Source organism: Bubalus kerabau, chromosome 3 (genome assembly GCF_029407905.1).
Source record: "Bubalus kerabau isolate K-KA32 ecotype Philippines breed swamp buffalo chromosome 3, PCC_UOA_SB_1v2, whole genome shotgun sequence".
Classification (NCBI taxonomy): domain Eukaryota; kingdom Metazoa; phylum Chordata; class Mammalia; order Artiodactyla; family Bovidae; genus Bubalus; species Bubalus kerabau.
Window position 1 is genome coordinate 37,035,295 of NC_073626.1, and position 26,263 is coordinate 37,061,557.

General features: G+C 40.6%; 2 protein-coding genes across 9 annotated transcripts in view; one reads left to right on the forward strand and one right to left on the reverse strand.

Annotated features, from left to right (window-relative positions):
* Positions 1 to 26,263, forward strand: part of OARD1 (O-acyl-ADP-ribose deacylase 1) — a 160,234-nt gene that overhangs the window by 127,961 nt on the left and 6,010 nt on the right. The gene's annotated exons all lie outside the window — the stretch shown is intronic.
* Positions 101 to 26,159, reverse strand: NFYA (nuclear transcription factor Y subunit alpha). 6 transcript variants are annotated; one of them, XM_055571445.1, is made up of 10 exons: positions 26,021 to 26,159; positions 18,793 to 18,940; positions 17,105 to 17,188; positions 14,225 to 14,371; positions 9,172 to 9,303; positions 8,860 to 8,965; positions 7,568 to 7,734; positions 6,064 to 6,237; positions 4,952 to 5,053; positions 101 to 2,671 (listed from the first exon to the last, which is right to left on the reverse strand). In XM_055571445.1, the coding sequence occupies exons 2-10, from the start codon at positions 18,865 to 18,867 to the stop codon at positions 2,618 to 2,620; spliced, it is 1,041 nt and encodes a 346-aa protein (XP_055427420.1). In that variant the 5' UTR covers positions 18,868 to 18,940; positions 26,021 to 26,159; the 3' UTR covers positions 101 to 2,617. The 6 variants fall into 6 exon arrangements, with proteins under 6 accessions (XP_055427420.1, XP_055427421.1, XP_055427418.1 ...); XM_055571446.1 differs by having other exon boundaries at positions 7,568 to 7,716; positions 17,105 to 17,191; XM_055571443.1 differs by having other exon boundaries at positions 17,105 to 17,191.

The window sequence follows — 26,263 nt, forward strand, 5'->3', positions numbered from 1 at the left end:
AGTTTGACACTGTCCATAGAGCACACGTGTTTACAAAGATTGCAATACATAATAAACACAATCCAGAACCCATGGGATGTAGACTCCTCAAAATTCAAGACACTTTTTAGCATTTTTATATTTATTTTAAAAAGTAACAACTGAAATGACATCAATGATCCATCACCTGTGCTTCTTCCACTGCTGAGGGGGAAAAAAACCCAAACCCTCCTATGTAGTTGAGTCCCGAAGGAAAATCAAGACATTATTACCAGACATCCATTAGCCAGAAAACTGCTCTAAAAATGCTCTTTTGGTCCAGTGGTATAGACACTGACATGTTCAATGTACCAGTGCAATTAAAATATATACATTTACAATTATCCTGCCAAAAAAAGCACTTAAAATAACTATGTATTAAACCAATTATTCACTCATCCATTCACTCTTTTTGCATCACTACAGTCACAAGGACAAATGAATAAAAGAACTTCTAGTAACAAAGAAGAAAATCCAAACCTCACCCCCACTTTGTGGGTTATTATGTGCTAAAATGACCACAATAAAAGGGTCATGAGCTGTCTGAAATGCAATGACAAAATGACAACTGAAGCATTTCATTAAAAAAAAAAACAAAACCCAAACTTGTGAGAAAATAATCCACAACAGTATGAGGTTGGTAGTATATGTACAATCTTACAGACACAAATAAATAGCATTTTAGAACTGTTGTTGGCTTAAGTACTAGAAATTAGGTCTGAGGAATTTCTTCTGAACTCTGCATCTTGAAGACTCCTAAACAAAACCAAAGGATAAAAACTCCTCATTGTTTTTAGTAATCTGTCATCTGAAGAACCTGGGGCTTACCAAATGAAGTCAACACCAAAGGGTCAGATGAGTCGACTCAAGGGAGTAGGGAGATACTTCACTTCCTGCTTTCTCTGCACAGCTCTGTACCTCTGTTTTGTACCATTACATTGATATCCTTTTGTGATGTTTTCTTTGGTAGGTTTAATTTCTTTTCCCTCTTAATACAGCTAGAGTAGTATCAAAGGAAGAGCCAATCCCTAGTCTTGTACTGAAATTGAAACCAAATGTTCTTTGAAAGAATTACAAAGTTTTCCTTGTTTTTTAAAAAAAAAACAAAAACCAAAAACTCTTCTGAAATCACCTTAGTCCTCCCAGGGTTCCACACCTAGAAAAGAAACATTTTTTTTTTCTGAGGCACAGCCTACTTGGGGGGCTTCAGCCCTGCTCCTGACCCTGCAGGAATCTCTATCTCCAATCTGCACTTTACCCCCAGAACATGGATGCAAAGTGAAAGCCTTTCTGCACAAGACCTATGGAGAAAAGGGGAAACGAACGGAAACTGGTACCAAAGAATCAGCTGCCATGGGAAGAATGAGAATGTTCACTCTCTTGGGCCAGCACAAAGCACAGCAGGAGTGAAGCCAACATCCACCTCACACTCTAGCAGGCAACCTGGATTATGTCCCAGCTAGCTTGACTGAACAGTGCTTTCCAGAAGTTGTCAAGGGTCAAATCTCAGACTTCCCTTTCCATGCTTGTTAAAAGGTTATAGTATAAATGTAAATTCTTCTCTTCATTATAATGATCCATCCCAGGCATCCATCCACTGGTGAATCATGCTATATGACATCACAAGGGTATATATACCACTCTTTGTCCTTCTGGACTGAAACACACACGAACCTTTCTATTCCCCAAATGCTGTCACAAAGCCTATGATTGAAAATCTCTAGTTTTGCTGTTTTGGAGTTACTGTACATGTCCTCAGTACTTCAGCACAGAAGTTGTATAATTTTGTTTTCTACTAAGGAAAGGCAGTTTCAAGGTCCAATACCCCAAAATCATCTTACAAGTAGCCTCAACAAGAACTATGGTCGATATGACCTGTCACCAGACAGACAAGTAGACCACACCTTGTGAAAGCCTCAAGAGATCCAGCAATTTATGTTTTTAGTGCTTGAATCTTTTATCAATCTATCCCCAGAGTTAGCTTCTTCTTGGCGGGAGTCCAAAAATCCCAATCTATCATCTGGGTAGAAGAGATTCTTATTATTACCACAGATTAGATGAATTATCTCAGAATTTATTGTTTCCATATCATGAGATGGAGCTTCCTTGCCTGGAAACCATCTCTGAATACAAAAGGTCCATCAGTCAGCCTGAGATCTCCCATTAGAGGGATGGGTACTGTTCAGAATCTGTGGGAAGTAATGGGCTGCAGCTTCCCCAGTTGCAGTTTAGGTTGAGAAGGTTGTTCTCCTCTGCTCAGATGGCTGGCTGGCATCACCAGTCAACACAAGTGCTATGTGTGTGCTGCTGGGCTGGCATGAGTCCCTTGCATCATCCCAATCCATGAAATGTCAATGTCAGCAACAGTCTGAGATAAGTCCTGACTGAAAGGGTGAGACAAAGGCTTGCAACTTCAGTTTGCCAGACATCCTTGCAATTATAATACTGAGCCACTTATTAAAAACTAAGTGGTTTCTGTCCTGTAGAAAAGGGCAGAATGTGATCGTCAGTGTCCCATCGGCGAGTTGATCAATTTCCCTGGAACAGTGGGAAACTGTGAGGAATATGGCCTTGATCAGCTCCATCACATGGCCTGGGGTTAGGACACGCGGATGATCTGTGTCATAGCCTCTTCATCGGCTTGATTTGGATCCTACAAAAGAAAGCACAGTAAAAATGTCCTTTGCAAAAGCAACTGGGAATTCATGGCTCTCACTACTTATCACCAAGGGGAAGTACACAAACACTATGTCTGCATACTTATTCTGAGAAAAAGATTTCAAGCCTGGCCTGGCACTCCATGACAGAACACTCCAGAGTTGAGAGAGTATCTCACTTTTTTTAACACCTGTGCTGTGCTCTACACACTTAAGGATTAAGGATCCCTAGGTGGCTAAAAGACCTAGAGAAACCAAGTGATGTTGTATATTTTCATTATTTAAATACCGAGCACTTGGCAGGGCTGGAAAGGACACTGGATTTTATTTACTTTAAATCCACTCATTTTGCAGATAAATCTGAAGCTTGGACTAGAATCAAAAAGTTAGTGACAAGCCCAGCAAGAATTAATTCTCAAATCTCTTGGCTCTGACTTAATCTTCTTTCCACTAAACTCTGCCTGCCGCCTTCCCTTTACAAAAAACCTGCACTGTCAAGACGAAGATCAGTCCTTGGAGCTCACTGGCAGTCCAGTGGTGGGTCTGGTGCTTCCTCTGCTGTGGCTTACATTCACTCCCTGGTCGGGGAACTAAGGTTCTGCAAGCCATGCAGTGCTACCATATACACAAAAACCCACCACATAACAACCACCTTCAGTTCCTCCACACCAAGGCTCTGAAGTCTCAACTGGCATGATCCAAGAAAAAGCTGAAACATTTCTAGGGGTGGTAGGACAAAAGGCTGAGTCTTGATCAAAGAGGAAGACCAATAACCAACATTTACTGAGTTCTCACCATGGACTAAGCACCAAGATTAAAAAAGCACTATCTTATAAAGACGGACTGGACAACAGTAAAGCTGGAATGTGATGGGTCTTCAGAATAAAGCTTCTGTATGGGAGGAACAGAATAGTGGGAGGAACCTAGTCAACAAAAATTTACTGGTGCTCATTCTTGAATGGGTATTATGCTAAATACAATGGGGAACAACAATTCTTGACTCTCTACACAGCTTATAGTCTAGAGTAGACAACCACTGCACAGTTACACAAATAAAATCATTATTACTACACTCAAAAGGAAGATGTGAGAAAATAATGGCGTAGAAGAGACCTCTGGATACAGCCTCAGATTGAAACCAAGACGTAAAAGATATGGAGACAGTCATGCAAAAGGATGGCGTGAAAAGCTTTACAGACAAGCTATTTTAAAGACAGAGGTTCTTGAACAGTAGAGCAAGAGCATGAAGACCAAGAAGCAGGAGGAAATAAAGCCAAAGGTGGGCAGGAGCTAGATCCTACAGGGCCCTGCTGGCCATGGTAAGCACTCTGGATTTTAGTCTTCGTGCAAATGGAAAAGGGCAGGAGTGGAAGGGAGCAGGCTGGTGATGTGATATGATACACACACTAAGACGTGGAGAGTGAGCTAGAGGGGGCACAAGAGGGGAAGAAGGGAGACTAGACAGCTGTTGCCTTGACTGAAGCAAAGAGAGGGTTAGACTAGCCTGACAGCAGTTGGGAGGGAAAAAGTAAGCTGATTCAGAGAATAGTTTAGAGTTAAAACCAAGAGGACTTCAAAACTGGACAACTCTAGCTTTAATAATTGGGTGAAGGGACATGTGACTTATTGAGAGCTCAGAGTGTCTGGTTTAGGTTTAAAAATAAAATAAAAACCAAGAGTTCTACTTTGGACACATTGACTAGAAATGCCAATAAGATACAATCAGTGAAATTAGATGTAAGAACCAGTATGGCTATAGACTAAGTTCTGGAATTACACAGCCTAGGTATGAATTTCAGTTGTGCCATTTTATTAGATATTTTACTGTAGGCAAATGACTTAACCCCTCTAAACCTCAGATTCAAATGTAAAACAGAAACTATAATTTTTACCTCATGGGGGTCAAGGCTGTTGTAAAGATTCAATGATAAAATGCTTATGAAAGTGCTTAACGTAATGGCTGGCACACAGCAGTTAAGAGTTAGCTGCTGCTACTACTACACTAGGGAATAAACTTGTTCTCTGAAAATCAAAAAAAGTGAGAATTTCAAGAAGGAATTAATAGTAGTAACTGGAAAAGACAGAGGAAAAAAGGCCACTGGATCAAAGACCTTAGTTCTTTTAAGAACAAAGGGACTCTAAGATACACAATGTTGCATCCAGTTTACAGACTTGTTAGTCCCTAGTGTGAAAATACCAAGAGGACACTGTGAAGGCTTCTACCCAAGAAGAGTCAAGGCAACAAAGCTAAGAATTAAAGGTATAAATCCTCTTACCTGCATATGAGGACTATCTTTTTCCTTTGGAGAGAAAAATCGTCCGCCTTCACCACGCTTCCGTGCCATGGCATGACGGTGCCGAGACTCATGCAAGTATTTCTAAAACAAGAAAAACCAAGTTACTAGCTGAAAGCAGCAGAGCTCTCCAATGCTCAAAAGTTTAGAACGGCTGTGATCAAAGCCACCAGGGGCAATTATGACCTTGTATTATGGAGAAATCTTGGAGAAAACACAAAGAGCAGCTAACCGTATCTAACTATCACAAGAATGTAAATGCCAAATGAGTAATAACTAAATACAGATTCCCCAAAGATATAGCAGTGATAACCACCTACCCCCCAATATATATCCTCCCTTTTGCTTCAGTAACAAACCAAATTTTAGCTGGTACAGTCTCATTAAAGAGATGGCATTTCCTAGCCTTATTTGCAGTGTGTGTGTGGCCATGTAATTAAATTTTGGCTAATGTGATTATGGAACTTTTTGAATGTTTCCCTGAAAGAAAGTCTCCTTATTCCCTTTGCTCCTTGGCTAGAGCCCAGGTGGTCATCTTGGACTATGGACAGCACACTAAGCAATCAGGACAGTAAGATAGGAGGGGAATGCTCCTGAGGGTTGCCACAGGACAATAGGTCTCTGCACTTTGTGTTAGTCGCTCAGTCATGTCTAACTCTTTGCAACCTCACAGACTGTAGCCCACCAGGCTCCTCTGTCTATGGAATTGTCCAGGCAAGAATACTGGAGTGGGTAACCACTTTTTCCTTTTCCGGGGGGATCTTCCCAACCCAGAGATCAAACCTGGGTCTCCTGTACTGGAGGCGGATTCTTTACTGTCTGAGTCACCAGGACAGACAGTAAGTCCACCTCTGGACTTTATGGAAGATTAAAAACAACAACAACAACAACAATAAAACGCTATTTATGTTGTAGTTATTTTTTAAATGTTATAGTTGCAGCTCCATATAGCAATAATAAGTACCATTACAAAAGGTAACAGCTATCTTATGTCAAAGCCTGGAAGGTACTCCAGGAAACTAACCACATAAAAGGTTATTTCAGAAGTAGACCCTGCTGTTCTCATCCTGTATCCGTCCCAATGTTATACATACCCTTCTTTCCTTTGGAATTTTCCCTTCTGCTTCTAATTTAGCCCGAGCTTGTCTCCTCTTAAGTATACGGTGGTACTGTTTGGCATTGACATAGAGAGGCTCTTCTTCAAGCATCTCCGCCCCAGGGAGAGGGATTCTCTGGATTGCAGGCACAGAGCCAGCACCAGGTACCATCTGTGTGAAGAGCAAAATCAGAGCTTATTAAGTAGTAACATGAAGTATGGACATGGGAAACAATTTCTTGGTCCCTGTTCTTCTGAATGCTATGACAAGTAGCTTTATAGGGTACTTGTTGAAAGCAGATTCCTGGAGAACATTTACACTTAAGGCCCGCATTTTAAACAAATGTTCCAGATGATTCTGTAATAGGGGGCCAAGGACCCACACTGAGAAACAACATAACCCTGTCCAGGTTTTTGTCCACACACAGCTCCATTTTCTAAGAATGTCTGCTGCCATCTAATGGTCATGAACAGTAATCACAGGCAGTAAAAGAGCACAAGGGAAACACAAAGGAAGAAGGTAGGTTCAAATCCACCGAGTGATGCTAACATCGTTTAGTTACATAATTGTTAACTTACTATACAATTCAACCCACATTTTCCGGAACAAATCCGGTTCCACTACCTTCCCAATAACAATAACTTTAAGTGGTTACATTGTTTCTTCTAGTGGACTCCTCCACTTCTGTGTAGGTTTCTAATATTTGTTCTTTTTTAGCTTACCCATTTTAGGTACTGTACACTGACACCCTATTTTGACATATGAGTTTACAGTCCACTCTCCTTCCCCTCTTCCCAATATATTTACATCATACCTTTTTTTTGGTTTCTCTATTGACTGCTGCTAAGTTGCTTCAGTCGTGTTCGACTCTGTGTGACCCCATAGACAGCAGCCCACCAGGTTCCCCCATCCCTGGGATTCCCCAGGCAAGAACACTGGAGGGGGTTGCCATTTCGTTCTCCAATGCATGAAAGTGAAAAGTCAAAGTGAAGTTGCTCAGTCGTGTCCAACTCTTAGCGACCCCATGGACTGCAGCCTACCAGGCTCCTCCGTCCATGGGATTTTCCAGGCAAGAGTACTGGAGTGGGGGGCCACTGCCTTCTCCATTGACTACACCTTTCTAATTTTGAACGTTTTTGTTTCACCCACTTTGGGCCGTATACTTTCTACTTCCCAAAGATTAGTAGTCTACAACTCTCTTCATTTCACTTATGAATAAGATTCCAGAAAAGTGAATGTTTACATCTGCTTTTCTTCTGCTGTATCTCTAGCACCTAGAATAGTCGCTGGCACACAGTAGGTGCACAGAATGAGTCATGGTTTACTGTAATGTTTATTGTAAAAGTAGACCACTGTGTCTTAAGAATCTCAGTCTCAAGAGGTCAGGATTATACACGAGCTTCATGAGAGATTTTAAAATACAAGCTGAAGAAATTTTCAAAGACAAAGATACATGGAAAAATAAACTACAGACAGTGAAATGAAGGAGTGGTTTTCTTACCATGACCATGCCGCCTGAATTGACCACATTGCCTGCCACTGGCAGTGTCACAGTGACCGTCCCCTGCCCGCTGCTGGTTGTGTTGGTGTTGGCTCCCGTCTGAACAATCTGTGCTCCTGCCAGACTGGCTGCGGGGATGGTGATCATGCCTGAAACAGGGACTGTAACTTTAAGAAAATAAAACATAAAACAAACAAACAAAAAAACAGGTATACAGAAAGAAGGGAACACAGTTAGTCCCTCTTCTATCTGGCACACACGTATTAATCCTGGAAAAACATGGGCTTTTAGCACAAGGGGAGAAAAGGCACTCTTCCATTCTGTGCCTTGCTTGCTGTATATAATTCAAGTAATCACAAGTTTAGAGATGTTAATAACTATATGGGTTCTAGTTCTGAATAAAACTACTCATACTGAGTTGAAAAAGTTTTCAATGGGTGACCAAATATTTTGGAGGCTTCCCTTTCTATGAGTCAGTCTGACTTCAGCTATAGCCACTGTTCTTTTATAAATGACCTGCTTCAGGATGCATATTTTTAAAAAACTGTTTACTCTAAACCGACAATGAGTCAGACAGCTACAGGACTAAATCTTAAAATTAAACCAGGCATGCCAAGCCCCCAGACCTCAACAGCAGCACTTGAGGATGTGTCCATCATTCTCTGAGCGATCCCTGTTCTGGCTCTCTCCGGTCATAGCAGAGCACACTGCCTGCACTCGCTGGATTTTGTCTACTGCCAAATTTTAATCCCAAGTCAAACCTTCAGTCACAGAAGACATACCACTAACAAGGGTTCTACACGGTATTTATTTGGTCACATTCATGTCTCGCTTACTAGACTAGAGTGTCTTTGAGAAGAAAACTGTTTTCAGTAATGTGCTATATACACAGTGGTCATATAAGTCTTTTGGAATAAATTAATAATGAAGTGGCCAGGGGGAAAAAGAAAAAAAGCAGCAGTGATGTATTTCTCTACCACTAAAGAAACTCCGTATTTCTAGTCTTCCATTTAGAGAACAGTTATTAGAAAGAATAAAAACCTTATATAATCCCCAGGGTCACAGTGGCTGCCTTTAACAGCTACTGCAGTTTTCTCCTGCAGATGGAGTCAACACTGGTCACGTGTTGGTGACAAGGAACTAACAATCAACGGACACTTAGAGGAAATCATTTTTGTTGTTGTTTTAAAAGTACGTTGTATAGAGGTCACCACAAAATTTCTAAAGCACTCATTTGCTCAAGATGAACAGGATGCCCCCAAAAGTCCAACAGAAATGCCCGGCATTCGTACCCTGCTGGAGAATGGTGCCATCTGCATTAACTGGCTGATAGACGATGGTTTGCCCTTCAGCAGTCTGTGCCACTTGCTGCCCCTGGACAGCAATCTGCTGCTGTGTCTGGAGGAAAAAAATCATGACACAATTTAATAATTCCAAAGACACCACAAGAAAAAAGGACCACGCAGTGCTTTTTAAGAAAAAGGCATTTTTGTGATAGTTTTCTTCCCCATTTCTACTACATGTGATATACTCTACCCAGTTGTCTGACCCTCCCAAAGCAGCTGTGCTCCTCTGTTGACGCCGTGGAGAGACAGTGGAGTTACCTGCGTCTGGCCAGCAGTGACGGCCGTCTGGGGCTGCTGGATGATGATCTGCTGGGTCTGGCCCTGCTGGCCCTGCACCTGCACGGCCTGCCCACCCTGGATCTGGATCTGTCCCGGTGGGACCAACTGTATCTGCAGAAGAGAACACCAAGATTAGTGCCCTGCTGACACTGGTCTCCATTGGTCCAGGAGTGTTAGTTACTCAAATTCATCTAGAAGGCAGGAATTGCTCTGGAGAGGGAAAAAAACACAAGTCCTGTTCTGCTCTCTTATGAATTAGAGAGAGCTTGTTTTCCATTTATGAAACTGGGGAATTTTGATCACTGTCTGGATACTGGATGATATTAAAGATGATATTGCTGGCATTGGGAATATATTTCTAAAAGCTTATTCACTTAAAAATACACCCTGAAGTATTTTTGATAGATGAAATGGTAATGTATATATTCAAAATAATCCTTGAGTCAGGGAAAATAGATGAAAATAGATTTAAACAGTAAAATACTAGTTTTTGTGTTAAAATGGGTGATGAGGATCCACCATATCATTCTCTTTGCTTGTGTCTATGTCTGACGTTTTTAATAACAAAATATTGAAAAAAATTATTAAGTAACTTTTAAACTTTCCAGCTGGAATTCTATAAATACACACACACACACACACACACACACATAAAATCCTTAAAAGATTTTGTACAGAAAGGGGTATTATCATATTACATACCCCTGCAGTCAACACTTAACAAATTAAATTAGAAAATGTTGGTAAATAAACAAACAAGAAATTTATCTGGTTATCTGGATCTATTTCTACCTGTTTTGGATAGCAAGGAATACCTATTATTGGTCAATAGGGTTTCCTCTTCTATCTACTCATATTCTTTGCCCGTTTTTCTATTCCACTGTTACTTTCATATCAACACATATAAAGAATTTTAAAAAATGTATTCTGGACACAAACCCCATTAAATGTTAAAAATATCTTCTCCAAATTATGTCTTCTACCTTTATTTTACGATATATTTTGACATACACCAAATTTTTAAGTTATAAAATTTTATGGGTTTTTTTTTTTTTTTGGTTTTTAAGAAATCCTTCTCTACCCCACATCATAAAGAAAATATTCCTATGAACAGAATATAAGTTTCCAAGTATGCTTTTTTTATAGTTAGATCTGTAATCTATCTAGCAAGTATTTTTGATATAGTATGAGGTAGAGATCAACTTTCCTTTTTGATACCATTCTTGAACCATTTCTTCACTGAAACTTTATACTATTTTTGTTATATACCAATTTCCAATATTCCTACATCTATTTCTTGGCTCTCTACTCCATTATCTATATCACGCCATGGATCTTAATCTAAGGAGAGAGCCTAGGTTTAACTGGAATTCTAAAACAGAAGGTACAATTCAAAAAAAGGTGAAGTACACTTCTAAAAGACATGGTTATTAAAAAAAAAAAAACACACTAAAGTAACCTCTAATAAAAATGGATTGAAATTTTAAGTGTTTTATGGAAGGCTATGGAATCATACCTAGAGCCATGTCATGCAACATTAACAGAAAATAATTTTTCCAAGATGGTTTGATTAGTTAACAGTGCTGCCTGGAGTGAGGAGAATAAGATAACCTTTTCAATGTCTTCTCTTAAAGGCCAAAAATCCTACAAAATCCACAGAATTTACAGCTGAAACGAACACTATCCATCACCTGATATAAACTGCATTTTTCAAATGAGAAAACCAACAATCAAAGAACTTGGCCGAGAGCAAAAAGTCTGTCTAATGGCAGACCTGCAAATGAATTCAGGTCATTGTATTCCTGATACAGTCTTCCTAGCTCTGTATCCCACTGTTTCTATTCAACAGAGAAGAGGGCATGCCAAGTGGGGGGACTGGAGAGGAGGCACTGAGAGGAAGGACAGAAATGAAATAGCAGTGTGAAATTGAGGCAAGCACACACGCTGAAGTGTATTTAAAGACTCATACATTTATGCATGGAGAAATGTAGCAACTATTTTTAATCCTGACTACAACTCTATCTTGGCAAAAATATGCTGATAGCCTTAAAAATGACCTTACCCTTTGCCCAACCAATTCCTCCACTCCCAAAAATATTCCCCTAAGATTAAACTCAAGTGAAAAAAATAAAGCTATAAAATTCAAATACATTTATAGTAACCTTACCTATAAAAGCAAAAAGAAAAAAAAAAACAAAAAATCTCTAAGTACACAGTGAAAATTACAAATTCTGATTCATCAAAATGACTATTATGAAGGAATTTAAAAATAAAAGGAAGTAAAACAAAAATACAACAATAAAACTATATGCTTGTATACAACTATGCCCAAGAGGTGTGCACAAAACTACAAGGGAATATGCAAAACTTAAAAGTTTAGTTATCAAGCATGGCTCAATTTTTTTTCAACTAGTGGCTCAGACAGTCTGCCTATAATGTGGGAGACCTGGGTTCGATCCCTGAGTGGGGAAGATCCTCTGGAGAAGGAAGTGGCACCCCACTCCAGTACTCTTGCTGGAAAATTCCATGGATGGAGGAACCTGGTAGGCTACAGTCCATGGGGTCGCAAAGAGTCAGATATGCCTGAGCAGCTTCACTTCACTTCATATTACATTACTCCAGAAAAATGAAGATATTAATGAAATCACAGAAGATATAAGCAGCTTTAGAAAATTTTAGTAAAAAGTTCATAAACATATATATATATATACAAACACACACTCACTGGGATCTGGCTATTAGTTATTAATACAAAGGTGATATGACTTAAGCATATACTTCTCTGTAAATTATTTCTCACTAAAAATACTTCGTTATTAACCCTTCCCCCAAAGTTAACAGTTCATCCTTTTTAACAAGGACATAACGTGTGCTGAGTCACTTCAGTTGTATCCGACTCTTTGTGACCCTATGGACTGTAGCCCACCAGGCTCCTCTGTCCATGAGATTCTCCAGGCAAAAATACTGGGGTGGATAGCTATTCCCTTCTCCAGGGGATCTTCCCAACCCAGGGACCGAACCTGAGTCTACTGCGTCTCCTACATCACAGGCAGATTCTTTACCACTGAGCCACTGAGGAAGTTCAAGGACATAATACACCATATGAACATAGTATGATGTGCTCCATCGATTCTTTACCAACAGACACTCAGGCTACAATTTTTTTTTTGCTAGTATAATGCTGCAATAAATGTCTTTGTTTATTTCTTCCTACATATTTATCTTTTCTTCCTATAGAATAGATTCTCAGAAGTGGGACAGGTACATCAAAAGGCTTAAATATTCTAGCGCAAGATACCTTCCAAAAGGACTTTACAATTCGAAAATCAACAAAAATAATGTGCTTCATTTTCTTTACACCCATTCTAGCACTGGATATAATCAGTGTTTTAAATTTCTGCCAACGAGATAAAAATGCCTGTAATTTTACTTTTGTTTTCTGTTTCTGAATCAGTCTTTCCAGTGAATTTACCTAACTACTTTACATGTCTGTTTAAAGAATCAGCTTTTACTTAGTTTTTTACATTTTTGTTAGTTTTCTACTTCATTAATTTTAACCTATCTTTTGCACATTTTCTTCTTGTCCTAACTTCCTAAAAAAAAATTATTATTTATTTTCAGTTCTTTTAAAATATTCAAGGTTATAAATTTTGCTCTAAGTATAGCCTGAGGTGTGTGTGATAGGCTTGGACTGAAATATTTTCATCACTTGGCTAGATAAGTTATAAATAACATGGAAGGAAATGAAAAGGATAATATTTCTGACCCAAAACAACAATCTCCAAAGCAGACTATACATTTCCCCCCTCAGTGCCCAAAAGAGCCAACAAAGGACACATTGATGATGACTTTTATTAAACTAGATACTCTTTTTATAAGCGTTTCCCAGATGGCACTAGTAAAGGTCCTGACTGCCAATGCAGAAGATATAAGAGATGTGATTTGATCCCTGGGTTGGGAAGATCCCCTAGAGGAGGGCATGGCAACCTGAAATGGAACAGGACTCTATAGTCCTTGCCCCTAACCATGTCCTCTGCCTGCCTGTTGTCTGTGGAAAACTTGAGTCAAACAGTAAGTTTAAACAGAGAAGTGAGAAATGTGGGAACAAAGGAAAACAGTCAAAAGAGACTAATAATAATAATGTAGTCATTAAGCACAGTCAAGGACCTTTTGTTCTTTCTCAAGGTCTATAGATAATATTCTGAGCTATATCCTGTGAGCTGTCTTATAGATAATAAAACACCAGGTGGAGAAGTTAACTACATGATGACCAGACTGTAACCAGAATATGAGCTGCCACAATTCCAAGAATTGGCAAAAAGAAATGGGAACAAACAGACCCTGGAGCTGAAGATTAACTACACCTAAAACAACGAAGATGATGGTGGTTGGGCCACTGAAGAGCAATCTGAAGATGACTGTCAGAGCTGACTCTGCTGTTCCTGTATGTAGACCCCTCCTGTTTATAAAAGCTCTTGCCTCACTGGTTGCCACTGGTGTGGAGGTGGGGAGAAAGTCGGACTTTGGACAGATGTCCACCACCCTTCCCCTCCCTGGTTGCCAGCATCTGAAACAAAGCAAACTTCCCTGTGTCCCTTCCACCAACCTGGCCTGCTTACTGGCTTTTGAGCAGTGAGCAGCCAGACCCTCCATACTCTTTTGGTAACAAACCCACCCCAGTACTGATGCCTGGAGAAACCCATGGACAGAGGAGTCTGGGGGGCTACAGTCCTTAGGGTTGCAGAGCTGGACACGACTGAAATGACTTAGCAAGCTCTCTTTTTATATTACTTACATTGATTCAAGATCATGTCTAATACTTCGTCCTTACCAGAAATGTCCTATTTCTCTATGGCTCTGCTTTCTATCACTGACACTACAAAGGTGGGAAACTGACTAAATGCAACTAAATGCAAAAGGAAGGTAAGAAGCAATAAACACAGTATCAATTTTCAATTTGTAACAACTTATTTCTTAAAACTTCTATCCTGATATTCTAAAATTTTTTTTTTTTTTTTTTAATACCACTCACCTGCTGCAAACCCTGTGTCCCAGATACAGGTACTTGCATGATGGTTTGACCTTGTCCACCAGGAACAGCCTGGACCATGATGGGTTGGCCAGTTGATGTGATTAACTGACCTCCACTGACCTGTACCATTAATGGCTGCCCCTGGACCTAGAATAAAGTAAAATAAGAACAATGAAATAACATAAGACACAAAATGATTTTTACCTAAAGACAATCACTGCAACTACTCTGCTGTCTTTCTAGAGGAGGAAAAAGTAGGAGAGACACTAAGAAAATAATTTCAGGTCCTCATCCTCAAGCAGTCTTCTTCAAAAATACAGTATCTGTAACTAAGTGCCAAGCTGAATACTTAAAAGTCAGATAAAATGGGGTATAAGCAGAGTCTTTGGGAAGTCTCAATAGATACAAAGTGTTTATCATCAACTATAGGCTAAACTCATGAGAAGTATTTAATCAAATCATCAAGACTATTTGCCTTTTTAGTCCAATATCCAGGAATAGTCTCAGGTGAAGACTGGAGAGTAGGCAATGAGAGGGAGGGCTGATGGTGGTTGGCGTGCAAATTCTTAGTAATTTGGAAGGAGTAAATCAAACTGTACCTGGCAATGACTTCAGGTGAGGTATCAAGCAGCTCCAAAAGCTTATATAGAATATCCTTCCTCCTTACAGTTTCTCAAGCATAAATGAAACACATACCTTTTACCCTCTACCTCACCACTGAGAATTCTTGTCCTGTGGTTGTTTAAGGAGCCTACTAGTATAAATGCCTAGAAATATATTGGTCAATTTACAATTTTTGCGGTGGGACTGCTCACACTGGACCCTGCAATATCTGCATAGTTCTTTTAGCTTTAAAAAGCATGAAAATTATATAAATTTTCAACAGTACCAAAAAACTCTTAACTTTCAATCTCTAATGAGTAAATGGATCCCTCTAAAACCCAGGGCACTGAAGTGCTATAACATCTTGAGTCCCAATATAAAAATGTCTAGCTATCTGAATGCATTCTGAAAGTCAAAACCCAAACCACTTTAGATGTGAATTGAAGTATTCAACAAAATCGCTGAAAATCCAAAACTTTCAGATTCTATCTTTGTTTTGAGGAAGTATTTGTAACAGATCAAAAGAAAATTTGTACATCTGAAATAATCATTCTCAATGCCAGTGAAAGTATGTTCAAATAACAGTAATTAGTTAAAAGATCAATCTGTCCTAGATTAGTAGATTAGATATTAAGCCCTCCCCATCCCTATGAGTGTATTGGAATCTTTAGGAACATTCAAATTCTGTGTTTTGTTAAACTGCTCCTTGACAAATTCCACTTCACTTTTTAAAGACTTTACAATCTGATTCTCCTCTGCTTTTCTCCCTTCACTTCCCCATCCCAAATCAAATTCCCTTTGCTATACTAATGCTTCTACATGCTCTATTAGGAAAGATTTTTAAAAATATTTATTGCATAACTAACTGAAAGAAGTATTTAAAATTCTCCACAAATAATCAGAGCCCTAGAGGAAAGGTTTCCATTATCTCCATAAAGTGCTTCCATTTCTTTAAAATCTGCATAAGAAGGAAACAAGTTTTAAGGCAATTATTTTGTACTTTTCTGGCTATCCATCATCTTAACTTCTCCCTTCACTGACAGGCTACATATGCACAGGATGAACCATTTGAGACTCCAAGGAACCTGCTGTTTTTGCAACATATGATGATACAAGGATGCATGCATCAGACAGGAAGCCATACAGTTAAGAGCAGGTTAAGTTCCCATTCCACAAGTGGTTAACGACAATACTACTTTATGTATCAACAAGATGAAGCAAGCATGAGAAACGTGAGTATCAAGCTGCTGAACTCTGAGATTTGAACAGTTTGGGAGTACCTACAAACTCAGCTTATTTCAGCTTAATTTATGCTTAGAATCGGATGTATATCATCAAACATTAAGAGTGGCAGGTGTGGGAGTAGGGCTGAAAGGGTAAAGTGAAATGACTACAAAAGGGAGTTCACTGCAGGATGCTTGCTAAGCAGCACCAACAGTAAAGTGAGATGCCAGCTCTACTTTCTAGGTCCTACTCATTTCCATTCAGAGGAGGAAAAAAGGCAGGCTACTTGAACTTTGCCATGTTCTCAAAAATGTGGTCATTTTAAAGTAACCTAATAAATACAGAAAAGACTTTTGCTTCTTCTGTTTACATAGGAACTGGCCCAAATTTAACCCCAATTTAGGTGTTTAACTTGGTCATACATAATGTTAAGAAACTGCATTGTTTAAGTAGGAATTCTTACGGTGTATAATACCTAAGATTTACAGACAGCATATCTCTCTTCTGTCCAACCAAGAGCTATGGGGCAATCTCTGCAGATCCAATAATAAGGTCACAACTTCCCCAAGAAAAGTAGTGAGAGGATAGCAGAGATTAACAAGATTCAGTGATTAGATCAATCTTGTCAAACGCAATCATTATTTTATATCTGAGCTATCCTTTTAATAAAGCACAATCTAGCCTAGTAAAATGTATACATTTTCTTCTCTATTATCGTAATACAAAGAAAATTTACAATGCAATCTTATTAGAGAATCTGAGCTCTAAATAGGTTCTAATGCCACTTGTAAGAATTTCTTCACTATTTGTTCTCAGGTATTCCCCCCAAAACATACTAGCCAAATGGCTTTTCAGAAAACTGATACAGCATCACTACATGATTTAGCACAACACATTAGGAAACTGGCATCTTATAAGCCTCAAGGACAAGTTAGCAGCATCAAAGTCATGCAACTGGCTTTGCCGTCCCTCCGTGAGATCCTACGACAAACAGCACCAGACACGAGGAGAGAAGTCCATGCAGTGCTTACAGAGAGTCAGAGAGAGCACCACTACCTGCAGGGTCTGGACTTGCTGGCCTGAGGCGGATGCCACCTGGGCCTCAGTCTGCAACTGGACAGCAGTGACACCACCCTGCTGCTGAGAACAGGAACAGGAAGAGCTTGAAATGTGTCAGGAAGGAAATGTATAGTTCAAGACATGAGATCACCTCACCTCTTATGGGAGAGGAAGGGTCTTCTTTCAATAGCCCCACCCTACACAGGACTTGCAAACTGGAGACTCCCTATACTGAAGCTTTTTGTTGAAGGCAACAGATTACAGACTTCTGTCTTACAAATTACAGATTACAGTCTTCTGTCTCCAGAGCAGAACTCAAATACACTTCCATGACTCAAAAACATCGATATAGCTGACATTATTAACAAAAATTTTTTAATGCAGTCCTTCCCTCCAAAATTAAGCATTTGATCCTTCTGCATGCAGTTATTTTAACGTTCTTTTTATTTCCTCAAATGAGTTCACAAGAACAAAATAGTTCATCAGGTTTTAGCAGCCTAGAAGCTACAATGAAGAACTTCTGGAACTTGAATGCAATCACCAGAAAGGAAGAATAAAGCAATCACCATGAGACAAAAACATCTTCATGAGGTCACTGCTCTCATGTCCCCAAACTAGGATTACTCCTACTCAGTTGGACTACCTTAGAAGCAATGTATTCACAGACTCAACTTAATTTTTATTACCCCTAGTAGTAACTTCAGACAGAGCAAGAATTCACTCACTAGGGCACTGGTATGAATGAACGGAGGGTTCTCTGTGGAATCTCCCTTTCTATCAAGGCAGCTGAAAGAAGCTGCAGTTTTGTGGAAGGAAAAGCCAGCAAAGGAATTTTGACAATTAATCTCTTTTAATAAAAAGTAGCTCCTTCCTTTGGTCATTAGACAGAACAACTCACCATCAAAACAACCATTGCCCACCTACTCCGCCGCCCCCCCCACCCCCCCGACTAATGACTTTTCTATATTATCCAGGTCCCATTTTGGAAACAAAACATTTCCAATTTTGGCCTACAGGCCAAATCAATGCACAATAAATTTATTTTCTTCTAGGGAGAAAAAACAAGAGAAGTTTTCCTAAAACAAACCCAGGTATATATAATCAGAAAATGTAATCTGTGTATAAATTCAAGAAGGCAACCTATCTGAATTAGGAATAGACCAGCAGCAGAAATCCTTTCTAATACGTGCTTATCCATAAGTGTGGATACCTATTATCCTCATATTGAACTACAGGTTTTCAAAATAAACACTGTGATGGATCAAATTAAATAGTGCATTTCTTAGAAGCTATCTTGGTTTGTCTATCTGGTAAGGCCAAAGCCTTACCAGACCACAAGATGGCTTAATCAGTAAGAGAAACAACCAAATTTAATCCAGGAAAACAAAACCACCCTTCAAAGCTCCATCTGAAAACAGACTAAGTATTTTCGATTTCTACTAAGATAAAAGGGGGCAGTTTATTAAACCGGGAACCCATGACATCAAATTCTAAGTAGTTATGGACTAGATAGACTTCTGAACAGAAAAAATCAGAGAAATCACAATAAATCCAATCTTCAAAAAGTACTTCAGCACAAATAGACCCACTAGAAGATCCGATGCCTCTCAAATCTAGAACTGAGATGTGTTATCATCACCTCCATTGCTGTCATTTTGTTTAAAGCAGTTTTACTTCCATACCTGCTGCTGAATCTGTCCAGCCTGTACAACAATCTGCTCTGCTGAACTGTTGCTGTTTGCTGCATACTGTTCCATGGCCCCTCCAAATCAGAGTCCTGTCCACAGTCAGCGTCACTCTGGAGACCCTAGAGGACTGCCAGATGCACTCCTATTAGAGAGGGAAGAAAAGAAAGTAGAGTGAGAGTGTTAGTTAAGGCCTCCGAGATATTCCATTGTTAATATGCATTAACATATTAACATTTAATATGTTAAATAGCATCTTGATAACGCTATTTAACATATTTAAAAATGCTCAGTCATTACTCATCAGCAACTTTCCCTTTCAGTACTGCTAGAGCAACACTTGCACCTTAGAAATTCTCATTAAGCTACAGAATCACTTTCTTACAAGGCCCATTTAACACAGATTTCAGGCCTGCACATGTACTTTAGAGAACTGTGCTTTTAATTTGTAACACATTTGTACTACATGTGATCTGCAATCTAAAATTTTAGAATTTATTAGTTAGTACGTAATTACCCAGATCTGAAGTCCAACAGATTGCTTATCAGTGTTAAGAAAGACACAGAGAAGGTTTAGGAGTTTGGGCTTTAATACAGAGCAATAAATAAAAAGGAATTATAGAAATGGCATAAATGCTATTTGCAGATTAAAGAAAAAAAATTTACATATCAAGGGTATTATTTTCTCTGAAAAGACTCGACATTTTCTTCAGCCATGAATCTGAATGCCTGATAATACCCCACCCTTTGTTAATTTTAACTTTTTTTAATGAAAATTTTCAAATATATACCCCAAATAGTGAGAACACTATAATGTTCCACCTACTCCCCATAGCAATCACCCAGCTTCAACAATTTTCAACCCATGGTCAATCTTATTTCACATATATCTCATCCATTTTTCCACCCACCCTCCCTCTGCATTGCTGTTGTTCAGTCGCCAAGTTGAGAGTCTGACTCTTCGTGACCCCATGGACTGCAATATTTTGAAGCAAATCCCAGACACCTTATTACTTCGTAGCTCCATAAATACTTCAGCATCTGCCTCCAAAGAGTAAGGATTCTTTTGTCTTTATCATTTTATCACAATGATACTGTGTCTCTACAATTACTTCAAACATTAAAAATTTTGTAAGTTTTTAATATTAAGGGAAAAAAAGCAAGAGAATTCCTCCCCCCCTCCCCCCCCAAAAAAATCTATTTCTGCTTCACTGACCACGCTAGAGTCTTTGTTTGGATCACAACTGTGGAATATTCTTAATGAGACAGGAATACCAGACCACATTACCTGCCTTCTGAGAAACCTGTATGTAGGATAAGAAGCAACAGTTAGAACTGGACATGGAAAAACGGACTGGTTCAAAACTGGGAAAGGAGTATGTCAAGGCTGTGTATTGTCACCCTGCTTCTTTAACTTATATACAGAGTACATATCATGTGAAATGCCTGACTGGCTGAAGAACAAGCTGGAATCAAGATTGCCGGGAGAAATATCGACAATCTCCAATATGCCCATGATACCACTTTAATGGCAGAAAGTGAATAGGATCTAAAGAGCCTCTTGATGAAGGTGAAAGAGGAGAGTGTAAAAGCTGGCTTAAAGCTCAACATTCAAAACACGAAGATCATGGCATCTGGTCCTATCACTTCATGGCAAACAGACCAGGAAAATGTGGAGACAGTGTCATGTTTCATTTTCTTGGGCTCCACAATCATTGTGGACGGTGACTGCAGCCACAAAATTGAGACACTGGCTCCTGGGAGTAACAGCTATGACAAACCGAGACAGCGAATTAAAAAGCAGAGACATCACTTTGCCGACAAAGGTCCATATAAGTCAGTTATGGGTTTTCCAGCAGTCATGTATGGATGTGAGAGTTGGACCATAAGGAAGGCTGAGCACTGAAGAATTGACGCTTTTGAACTGTGGTGTTGGAGGAAACTCTTGAGAGTCCCTTGGACTGCAAGGAGATCCAAACAGTCAATCCTTAAGGAAATCAACCCTGAATATTCATTGGAAGGACTGGTGCTAAAGCTGAAGCTCCAATACTTTGGCCACCTGATGTTAAGAAATGACTCACTGGAAAAGACTGATGCTGGGAAAGATTGAGGGCAAGAGGCAGCAACAGACAATGAGATGGTTGGATGGCATCACTGACTCAATGGACAGGAGCTGAGCAAACTCAGGAAAATAGTGAAGGTCAGGAAAGCCTGGCATGCTGCAGTTCATGGAGTCACAGAGTTGGAAATGACTTAGTGACTGAATAACAGCAACAAATATCATTAAATATGCAGTCAAGGCCCACATTTACTCTTCTCATACACTTTAACAGCTGAAAGCTCCTTTTGAAATAAGGACACGATTAGATAAACTGAAGTTATAATGAGAACCCTGAATAAAGGCTTGATTTAAAAACCTTAAATCTTCTCCCAAACTTTTCTCCAGGCCTCCATAAATTCTAAAATTTGAGTGACAGTTACACTTGAGTTACACTGAATTACATGAGCTGCACATCATAGCAGCAAAGCAACGTACCTCTCCCCACAAATCCACACATGGTGGATGAGATGAACTACCCACCATTGATTGTTAAGTGGCTCAGTATTTGTGAATGCCCAAATATTCAGGAAGAAGTGCACTGATGGGTGAAGTTAAGTTTAAACATAGATATATACAGATACCTCTCTAAAAAGGCAAGTACAGTACATTAAGAGCAGATTCTAGACGACAGGCACACAGGTGTTTATTATAAAACTCAACTTTACTGTATATCTAAAACATTTTATACTAAATGTTGGGAGGAAAATCTAATAAAACTCAATCAAGTCTATTACTTATAACAAACTGGTACAGAGTATAAGAGTGTAAGAGCCGTGAGTGAGTGGCAGGATGACCATGCCACTGACCCCGACAGTACATATGGCCATGTGGTTCTTCATCTCACCACCCCTGCTCTAATGGAATGCTCACCAAACACGCATCTAGTTATAATCTGGATTCATATACAGTAGCCAACAGGGAGCAGATATGATCAGTAACACAAATAAACCTAACAGTTAATTCTCACTGCATAAGGACAAATCGGCCTTCTGGTTTTTATATGTCTCTTCTAAACTGGTTGACTGAGTTGGCTCCTCAGAGATTCTGGAAACAGTACAGAAAACCAGAATTTCAGCCAGATTAAGTGGCTTTTCCAGGGAAGTGAATGGTCTTTCCTAAATTCTATCTTGTCTCTAACTGCAATATACACACTGCACTTATGTTTCTAAACTAATAAAATTAAAAATTAAAGGTCATGAGTAGTGTGATTTCACTTATATGAAACCCTGAGATGGTAACAGTAATCCAGAGATGGAAGGCAGATCAGTAGTTTCCTGGAAATGGAAAATGGGGAAGAGGGAAGTTGACTGGGATAGAGCATCTGGAACTTTCTGGGTGATAAAATGTTTTATATTTTCATTATGGTGGTGGTTGCATTTGTGTATAAATTTATCAAAATCCATCAAAACGTACACTTAAAGTGATTATCCTTTATGTCTAAACTATATCTCAAAAGAGTTGATTAATAAAATAAGGATCGGAAGCAACATCCTCTGTATTTTAACAACCCACTCCACCTTCAGTCCCCTTCCTGTTTGAGATTTTTTCCCTTGACCCCTAATTTCCATAAATTTACATCATACTGGAAGTGCAAAGAAATGATTGATAAAATGTCATGCAGGTTTTCTTTTTAACTAGTTTATCCTCGTAATACAAATGCTACAACTTAGAAACATTTAAATCCACTATACTTTGATGGGTCAAAACAGAAGGGGTTTCAAGCTTAACAGCCATTTCTCATCATGTATTACTGGGGGAGTGACTCAGCGTGGAGCATGATATTTAGACTGCCAATGGGGAACAGCAGTTGCCACCAGCTTCTGTAAAGCCGTATGTTCCCATTATTGTGGGCTTCAGTTAGCAGAACTGCAATATAACTGACATCGTCTTTCCTGAAGTGCTTTTCTGCCCACATTCTGACAGAATTAAGTCGGCCGGATTTAGTCTGTCTAGTTCTTGCTCCTAATTCAAAGTTTGAATGTCTTTTCCTCAAAGACAGAAAGAACATATGTTTATTCTGGTTAGCAAGAAAATCTCTTCCTCCTCACTTCAAGGCACAGAACCTGAAACGCAGCAAACTACTTAGAAATCCATTTGTTTTGGACCAACACACATTTTAACTCAACCAGAAACTCAACCTTAACAAACAAGTGAAAAATCCTGCAGAATTATCATATTTGATCATCACTACCAGGCAAAGACTAGAAGAGCAGTTTTTAAACTTTTTGACAGCTCACAGTAAGAAACACACTTCCTATCACAAATGCACTTAGACCATATTTTAAAAAGGTAACTAAACGTTTCATGACTGATCTTTGTAAGTATAACTTAAGATGAATGGTGGTATTCTCTATTCTACTGTAAAAAATTACCAGCATTGGTCCACTAAATTGACTTCACAACTTAACAAACAGGTCCTGATCTGTTTGATAGAAGACTAGAGAACAAAAATCTCTGGTATCCCCATCATCCAAAAGGTTTCTGGATTGCAGTTCCTAATTTGCATAATCTCCACTAATGATGGACCACATGTCAAACACTGTCTTGAAGGTTTTAGAAATAAAAGGAAAACTATATGTTTTTAAATTTAATAAAGGGGTAAAAATCTGTACGCAATCCCTAAAGGAAAAAAACAAACAAAAAGAGTTTGAAGGACAGAAATTGGGGACAGGCATGAAGTCTTTAAAAAAAAATGTGGCATCTGACCTGGTCTTAAGCACACGTAGGATCTACACGTTGACCAAGTGGAAGGAAATGGAGTGCTCCAAATGAAGACATAGCATAAAAACAAAGAGAAAAATTTCCACATATAAAACAGCAGGCTAAACGGCCACATGTCAAGAGAAGTTAAAGGTCAGATTACTGTACTCAAAATTCCAGGCAAGGAAGTTCTTTTGCAAATAAGTAGGGTTTCTAGAGGGGTTTAGCAATAATATGACCAGACAATAACTGTCTATTAGAAAGAAGTCTAGCAAAAATGTTTGCTGGTTTTAGAGTGACACATAACTACCATTTTTAAGTCCCAAGGTATTTATCCTCTCCAAAGGCAAATGTAAACGTGCTAAAAAAAAATCTAAATCACAGTGCCCCATCTATCAGATATTTTACAAATCAATTTTTTAAATGAGTTCAACAATAAAAAATTCATGGCAAAAAATGAAAACAAAAGTGTCCCCAATTTTTTAGTAGTGGAAAGAGCACTGAAGTAGCTTTCTGAAACTTACCAGTTATATGACTTCAGTAAATGTGATTATAAAAATAGGCATCATATACTAAAGGCTGACTGTATGTAACAAGGACTGCTGTACTGTGCTTCACCTGAGTAAAAAATTTTAAAGTCCTAGGAGAAAAATCTCCCTTCCTCCCCTCCAAAGTCAGTTGTTATTGTGGAGCAGAATCTCATAGGCCAGTAACTTATTTTTCCAAACTTGGGGGGAAAAAAAAAGTGCTTCTAGACTTCTGAAATCTCCACAAAATAACTGCTTCCGAAAAACCCCTTAGCAAAATATACAAGTGGTTTTGTCAAACTGCGTTTCCCAACCTACTGAACTGTCACAAATGCCCACTGCCCTATACGTTCTTCTTCCCCCGAACACACAGCAAAGTTTGGTGCCTCAGCACATGCTCTTCTCTTTGTGAGCAATGCTCTTCCGTTCTTTCCTCCCCAAAGAAATCCCATTATCCTTCAAGGCCAATTAAAAGTGTAGCAATGCTGGCCTTCCACCGAGGTTGTCGTTAGCTCACACATCACAGAATTGAACGTGGCCCCGTTACAGCACTAACCCTGAGAGATGAATCACCTGTTCACCTGTCAATCTCCACCAGGCTGGGAAGGTTCTCATCGACAATCACTCTCCCCCCAGCAGATGGACGCCTGGTTTATACTAACTGTTCGATACTTGGCTGTCAAAGGAGATTTCCTCTCACCCTAACGAAAACCCCAGAAGACTGTTAAGTTTCTATAAATACCCAAGAAAACGTCAACATACTGGGGAACAAAACAAACCAAGAGATGGCTGTGAACCAAGCTAACGAGTGAAGTCTGACATGTTCGAAATGACACAGAAAGGTGAAAGGAAAAGAAACTGTACATTCCTAAGGGAGCGAGAATCCACGAGATGAGCAACAGATAAGACTAATGAAAGCAAATTGTGCAGCCTCGGGGGAAAGGAATGCACAGAGCTCGCAATCTTCTAAGAGCGAGGTTCCAGGCACCGAATGGACAGGGGCTTACAGCCCGGGCAAGGAAGGGACACCGCCTGGATGGGCTCCAGGACGGAGGTGTGCGGTTCTGCCCGGCGATCGGGGCGGGGAAGAGAGGAAATGACGAGCCAGAAGGGGGTGGTAACGGCGCCGGGACCGGAGACCCGGGAGCGCGCTAGGAGGAGGGGCGCAGCGGGGTCCGAGGAGGGGGCGCACTAACGAACCCCTTCCCCGCCCCCCACCCCTCCGGCAGAGGGACGGCGGGGGCGGGCCCGCAGAGTGCCGAGGCGGGGGCGGGCCGGCTCCCTCTCCGCGCTGCACGCGGGGCCCGGTGGCCACGGCGCACATCTTCCCCGGTCCTCCTTCCCCTCCTAAGAGGGCTGCAGACAGGACAGACCCGCTCACGGAGGGGAGGGGTGCGCGGGCCCGGCGGGAGGAAGACTGCCCGTCCCGGGGGCCGCCGCGTGTTGAGTGCAAGGGCAGGTTTAAGTTGTGAGGCCAGAAAGACCAGGAGGAAACTGCCTAGGCCCGAGTGGGTGTATACCTGAACATAGGGGTCTTGTGGCAGGTAAACCCCACACCCCCTGGTCTGGGGCCCGAGAAACTGGGCCAAAGGGTCGGGGAGAACAGCGACGCATCCCCAACTGGCCCTGGCACCCTGCGCGGGTCTGGGCCCCGAGATGCCTGCTCCCGAGGGCGCCATCCCTTCGCGGGGCGGCCCCCTGCAGGCCTCGGTGGGGAGTGCCCCGGAGAGCTTCGCAGGCTCTGGTCCGGGGCAGCAGGTCACCCCGCTCGGCTAGACTCAGCTCGACTCCCGGGGCTCGACAGGCGCCTGGGCCTCTCCTGAGTGGTCAGCGAGACCCGCCAATCGGGGCGCTGGGGCCGGCTCTGGGCCGCTGGATATTGGCTCCTCACACTCACCGTGCCTCGCTCCCCCGGTTCGCTGCCCGCGCTGATTGGCTCCAGTACCGGACCCCGAAACCCAATCAGAGGCTCCAGCCGCCGCTGCCGCCGCCACTGCCGCTGCCTCGCAAAATGGCGAAGTCGAACAAAGGGGAATCGGGCCTCCCTCCAACTGCCTCCGCGCAGGCGCCTCTTAGGCCACGCCCCCTACCCCGAGCTCTGGGCACGCCCCACCCCCGCAGAAGCAGCACTGCGCAGGCG

Bases quoted from the DNA above. Each gene is read 5' to 3' on its own strand.
- NFYA (XM_055571443.1), bottom strand. From the start codon at position 18,867: ATGGAACAGTATGCAGCAAACAGCAACAGTTCAGCAGAGCAGATTGTT. The intron at 17,192-18,792 runs GTATGGAAGTAA...TCCTGTTCTCAG, and splicing joins CTGGACAGATTCAGCAGCAG to CAGCAGGGTGGTGTCACTGC. The intron at 7,735-8,859 runs GTACGAATGCCG...ATTTTCTTAAAG, and splicing joins TGGCACCATTCTCCAGCAGG to TTACAGTCCCTGTTTCAGGC.